A 6428-nucleotide genomic window follows, 5' to 3' on the forward strand; every position below is an offset into this window, starting at 1 on the left:
CAACCTGTTACAGCAGGATATCGATAATGATGATAATATCACGTGTTTATTGTATTTTCTTTACAGATTTGCAGTTTTCCAGCTGTGGAAGTGGAAGTTCACCCTGAACCCCCTCACATTTCTCCCTCGCAATGATGCGGTTGATCGATGCTGCACAGGCCTGTAGTACTTTTTACTGCAAATATATTCACAGTGCAGATAATCAGTCTCATGGGACGTTACTCTGCTTCCAGACTTCGCGTCTAATCAATGAAACGGTTGATCTGAGAAGCTGCGCGGCTCTCGTTGGCTCCGCGCTGCGAGGCGTCATCCAGCAGCAGCGCTTCATGCGTCCGTCCCTCCGCCATCTCCTCCCACTGTGGGAACAGCTGTTGACCGTGAACCGTGGAGTGCAGCTCTGACACGAGTTACCTGGACGCAGGTTGGTGAGACCGGGTGGGCATCAACCAAGGAGACGTAGAAACGAAGCGCTTTTTGATTTCTTTTCTTTTTTAAACAAAACGCACGTTAAAGTTTCTCCACGTTTCTTTTGAATGGGACAGTTTCCTTGAACATCAGCCATGGCGAGCCTGCTTTTCCACTTGCTGCATTTGCTCCTGGTTCTGGAGTCCGGCTTCGGCAAACTCTTGTCCGAGGATCTTGGAATAGACGCGCGTCAAAGTGAAGAGGTGGAGGCACCGGCTGCGGACCGGCGCGTCTTTGCGCACGAGAGCGCGAACCGGGACATGGTTTCCATCAACATGTTCAAAGTGTACGAGAGGTACAGCGAGGAGCCGCGGAGCCACAGGGACGCGAACACCGTGAGAAGTTTGAAAGCTGTCCCGAGTGAGTGACCTGCACCACGTGTTATCACACTGAGCAAATACTATGTGATGCATGCACTGTAATGTTGCAAAACTTGCTTTTATATAAAATAAGTTCTAACTAATTTTGTATTAACTAACGGATAGTGAGTAGGTATTTTGTAAAAGTTTAAAAGACCATAATTTATCACTTCCTCAAACGCATATTTGTCTTTGTAAGCAAAAACCTTTCGTTGCTTTTCCTTTTTAAAACATCAAAAGAAATAGAAAATAAATTTCGTCGAATTCTGGTATCTGGAAAATTGTACGAAACGAATCTGATTAATAAACTTATTTTAAATTGCATAATTGTCACTTTTTTAAAACAATATGAATATATATATATAGATCTGTATATATATAGATCTATAGATAGATATATGTTTTTGAAGCCTGAGGTCAACTGATATATTGTTGCTTTTCTTTTTAAAACTTCACAAGAAATAGAAAATGTATCAGTCAATTTCTTATGTCGAGAAGCAAATAGAAAATAACACAAAATTACTGAAATAACTTATCGAGGCCGATTCATGACACTGACCCTAAGATACATTTCTATATTCATGTCATCTTTGTGTGCATTCTCTGCAATGTCCCATTCGATATATTTTTGTTGCATAGGACATTCACAAATGAAAGTTATTTCTTGCAGATAAATATTCAAACTTTAGGAGTCAGTTTGTGTGCACAAAACAAGTCAGTATATCGTCTGTGGGATCCCCTGAATGCAGGTGTTTTGTCAGTCACACAGCAACGCTCTATATCACCTTTGGGCAAAAACATCTTCCCCCACCATGCTCTGTCGGTGCTGTGATTTACTGATTCTCAGGGACTTTAAGTGTCGAGCACTGTTAGTTCCCCGGTAGCAGTAACAGCCTAGGTGTTAGACAAGAGCCTATTATCACACCCAGACACCGGCTGCACAGCGAAAAGCCTCAGAGGAGCTCCCTCTCCTATAAGCACTTCCATATGCCGGCTCCAGACCTACTGGACCGATCCAGTGTTTGTCTTTCAGGCTGCGGTGGAAGTGTGGGAGACGAGGTTCAACTTCAAAAGTATCGCCAGGATGAGGTTTTTGGTCATGCGTGAGGCCGGCACTTTGCCGTGCTGCGCTTTTAATATTTCCCATGCTGCCGCTCATGTCAGTCAGATGTGTTGAGAAACTTTTTGCGGACGACCCATTGGAGGCTGGTTTTCATGTCAGCCAAACGCACCAGAGTGAAACGACAAAGGGGGGAAAAAGAATAAAGGGGAGAAGGTTCAAGGCAGCAACTCGATCGTCTTTATTCTTAATTTCAGAGAGATGTTCCTCCATAGCTTCTACATCTGTTTAGCAAAACTGTGTGTCACATCATGTTGCTGAATCTTCTTCTATTTCAAAGCCATTAGACACGAGCGAAACCATAGAAGACAGGATGAAAATAAGCTTATTTTATGTTCTTGAAGAACTTGTTTTCCTCGTCGTCCTTTTCAATCTTCTCATTTTGTTTTAAATCCCTCAGGAGTCTCGCACGGCAAAGAAGTGTTCGAGTTCAACCTGTCCTCCATCCAAGACTCCGAACTCATCCTCTTTGCATCCTTCCACTTCCTCTACAAGCGGCAGCGCCACCACCAGCGACAGTGGCGTTTCCGAAGGCCTCGCCACCCGTCCGGCGGCCTCCAGCGTTCCCATCCTTCCTCCCCACTGCTCCTCTTCAGTGGATCATCCCCAAACTCAGGTTTTGCAACATCACTGGGAAATATAACTCTGGCTCCTTTCAAGAAAGGCTCTTGGCAATCTAGGGATGTTACGGCGGTGCTGAAACACGCCAGGGACGCCAAAGAGCTTGTGGTGACGGTGGAGTTTGATATGGAGTTTGGGGCGGCTCGCGCGCAGCAGAGGAACCCTCACGGCCAGGAGCGCCTCCCTCCAGCCAATCTGCCCTATATTCTGGTTTATGCTGACGATCGGGCTATAGACGAGCCAAACAGTGTGGCTATGTCCCTGCAGCGGTACGGGCCCTTCCCTGTAGGAGACGACGTGTCTTCCACAGCCTCAACCTCGAGAATCCGGAGGGAGCTCCATCTCCAGATGCAGACAAACGACATCCCAGAAGTCCAGTTCAACCCCTTGAAGAATCACGAACTTTGGCAGAACACGTACTTTCCAGCTAAAGCCAAAGCGGCGGTCAAACCGGGGAGGAAACAGGGTCAGGAGAATAACGAGGGCCTGAGTAAGCCACAGGTGCTGAGCTTCGACGAGAGGACCATGAAAAAGGCAAGGAGGCGACAGTGGAGCGAGCCCAGGGTTTGCTCCCGGAGGTACCTCAGGGTCGACTTCGCTGACATCGGCTGGAGCGAGTGGGTTTTGGCGCCAAAGTCTTTCGATGCCTACTTCTGCGCCGGGACCTGCGGGTTCCCCATCCCTAAAGTGAGCCAGATAACGTGTTAGCCATTAACCTCTGCTGCTGTAAACTTTAGAGATCAGCTAATTGTTTTCAGACTCCGTGTCTCACATCAGGATTTGAATTGACTGGGACTGCTGCAGATACAGCTGCGTGCTGCAATGTTTAGCCACAGTAGTAGATACTTTCGGGCTCAGTTGCCGAGCTGATGTAAAAAAAATTTGCAGTATTTTATCGTGTCTTTAAGAGAAACCTTTACTTTTAAGGCCTTTGCACATTGTGTCTGTATTTTTCGGAATGCATCTGATGCATTTTATTATTCCATTCGTAGAAAATTCCCAATAGGAGACATTGAGTCTGTGCAATCCGTCCGGAACAGTTTCCACGTCTATTTCAGGATGTCAGTGGTCGAGTTCGATGCGCTGCTAGCAGCACCGGGACCGCAGTCACCGCACGTTTAATAGTGCTTTGTGCTCTGAAATGAGATGTACTAGCTGCTCAGGTGTTGGCAAGTGCAGTTCCTCCGAGTGCTCAACAACTCTCTGGAACGCCTTTGGCAGATGCAAAAACTGATCGGACAACTTTAATGACGGATGAAAGTTTTGTCGTCGGTGTGTACATGTGACACACAACCAACACAATTGCGACCATTTAAGAGCAAAGTTGTGCAAAGAGCTATAGACTGTGAGTTTTAAAAGGGAACTGCAATTCACTCATACGCACAGACAGAAGACCAAAGTGCTGGCCTTACCATCAGGAGCTATAGTGGATTAACAGGAGATGCCCGGAAGCAAACTCACAAAGAGAAAAAGTAGAGAAACAAATAGAAAAATTCTTGAGGATTTCATCTTTGAATAAAAAACTTTTGAACCAAAAGGCAGATGCAGTGAACACCACAGAAATTGCTGCATGATAGACCAGGTTCAAGGTTTTCACTCTTCCAACTCATAAGGACATTTATCATGTATTTATTCCTGTTTTAAGATTTCCTGCTTGTATTCTAAAGTGTGCTCCCAGAGAGCGTTTTGTTGCTCTAATAAAAACAAACCTTTTGCTGTGTCTTATCTCCTCAGGTTGTTCGGCCTTCCAATCACGCCACCATCCAGAGCATCGTCAGGGCAGTGGGCATCATCCCCGGCATCCCCGAGCCATGCTGCGTTCCTGAGAAGATGAGTCCCCTCAGCGTGCTCTTCCTCGACCCGAGCCGGAATCTGGTTCTCAAGGTTTACCCCGGCATGTCTGTGGACACCTGCGCCTGTCGGTAGGGCCGGAGCAAAGGAAGATACTGTATATGTGGGACACAACAGGCAGGGAGACGCTTTCCAGATCGGTGGACAGTTGTGATGAGACACGCGGAGGACAAACCGAGGGACACTGGACCTGAAGTGACAGGACTGTGACAGCAGTCGTTCCAGAGTCGCTGTCTGTTTCTCTGAGCTCTCCGGACTTTTTTGGTGTCCACCCTGGTTTGACTTTTGCCTCCTTATGCACCGAATTCTCTTGTTTCCATTTGGCCGATTTATTTGTCTCCCTCTTTGAAAGACGAGCACTTAGAAACCTGTTTATAAATCTTTGTGTTGATTTTCATACAGAGCTCCTGCAAGTACATATCGATTGATTCTTAACAAGCTTTTTCAGCCCGTTTTTTCTCTTGTTTTACATTTCGAAAGATTTATTAAGGCGTATTTGATCTTGGAGAGGATTCAATTTGCTCTCATCTCAGTCTGGACTCATCTGGACCTGCTTTTGGAATTACTTAACCTGACTCCAGTCCTGCGTGAGAAACAAACACCGGCTCGTTTTTGAGACCAGTGGAAGATGATCTGGGTCTCAAACACTGAAGCCTGCAGACCCGTCCTTCCGATTCAGGACAGACGTTTGGACAAATCAACAAACTGCACAATGACTTATGAGGGTGAAACGCATTAACCAGCTGTTGACCTCTAAATACTGCAGCTACTAACACAAACTAAATGGTACCTGTTTACATGACACTGGGATGTTGTTGAACGCCCCTAAATATAAGCAGGAGTTGTTATTCATGCATGAGAGGTAATATCATCTTTGTAATATACTTACATGTATGTTGTATATAATGAGTTTTTTGTCACTGAGACTTTTAATAACGCAACCATTGTGTTGCATGTTTCTGATACAGTGCAGATAAAGAAAAAAGATGGTGCATTGCTGCCCCCTGCTGTGCATTTTGGGAAAAGGAAGTTTACGCATTTTCAAGTCAAATATTGAAATTCTTCCTGTGACTATGCAATATTTCCACTTATCTAATGTTCTAACGTTACAATAAATGTACAGTTTGTATTATGTACAGTAATGATCAAAGATTTCCATAGCAACTTAAAAGGGATAAATGTAAACAACCCTAAATGTATTAAAAGCGTATTGGGGTAGTTTGATGTGTGTTTTAAGAAACCATAGATATAAGGTGTGTTTGATATGGAAATAAACTGAAATATACATAAAGCCAAGTGGCTTTATTATGTTTTATTGAAAAAAAACGTAATAAAGAATAGACATGTGTACAGTTGTTTACATTACAGCATATATCTTACCTGCTGTATATCAATATAAGATACATTAATATCATAATATCAACCATACACATAAACAAATAACAACACATAAAATCAACTGTATTTTAAGGCTAAGATCCTGGTTTATCAATATCTTGTGCTACTATTTGTTTCTATTAAATACTAACAGGTTTTGGACAGTTACACGTGTCGAGTGCCATGATTGTGAATATTTATAAATTGCTGTTTCAAAACCTTGTTTCAAATTGATATGAAAGATATTCTTGGGCATGTCAGAATTTTTTGACCATAAAACTGAAATATAATGAAGAAAGAGACAAAGGTATGTTGGCTACTGCTGTGCTCCAAAAAAACAGTACTAGAAAACATCCCTTCTACTATGTTTTTGTCTGAAAAGACATCAACGCTGCTACAAACACGCCTGCCATCCACAATACTCCAGAGTTTTAGAGTCGCTAAAACAAAGACTTTGGAAACACTGAGGCTGTGTTTTTACATCTGGACGATGATGTAAACACTCACAACTGCTTGCTGATTGGGTCCTTTCGGTCACGACATAGCTCTGGGTGATGATTTTTTTCTTTTTTTAAATGATTAATATTTCCATGTATAACTGACCTAATGTAGATGACATCGCATCACAGCTGAAC

The 6428-nt window shown here is 43.7% G+C and overlaps 1 protein-coding gene across 1 annotated transcript; it reads left to right on the forward strand.

The window, feature by feature from the left end:
* The first annotated feature begins 331 nt into the window (after window positions 1-331).
* gdf10b (growth differentiation factor 10b) lies at window positions 332-5943 on the forward strand. Its single transcript, XM_062413719.1, has 3 exons — window positions 332-825; window positions 2345-3252; window positions 4300-5943. Exons 1-3 carry the CDS (start codon window positions 561-563, stop codon window positions 4489-4491), a joined length of 1365 nt encoding a protein of 454 aa, XP_062269703.1. The 5' UTR covers window positions 332-560; the 3' UTR covers window positions 4492-5943.
* The last annotated feature ends 485 nt before the right edge of the window (window positions 5944-6428 follow it).

This window comes from Platichthys flesus, chromosome 20 (genome assembly GCF_949316205.1).
Source record: "Platichthys flesus chromosome 20, fPlaFle2.1, whole genome shotgun sequence".
NCBI lineage: Eukaryota > Metazoa > Chordata > Actinopteri > Pleuronectiformes > Pleuronectidae > Platichthys > Platichthys flesus.

What these genes read in the sequence shown, in the direction of transcription:
- gdf10b (XM_062413719.1), top strand. Translation starts at nt 561, where the DNA reads ATGGCGAGCCTGCTTTTCCACTTGCTGCATTTGCTCCTGGTTCTGGAG. An exon ending in AAGTTTGAAAGCTGTCCCGA is followed by an intron (nt 826 to 2,344) that starts GTGAGTGACCTG and finishes TAAATCCCTCAG; the next exon opens with GAGTCTCGCACGGCAAAGAA. An exon ending in GCGGGTTCCCCATCCCTAAA is followed by an intron (nt 3,253 to 4,299) that starts GTGAGCCAGATA and finishes TTATCTCCTCAG; the next exon opens with GTTGTTCGGCCTTCCAATCA.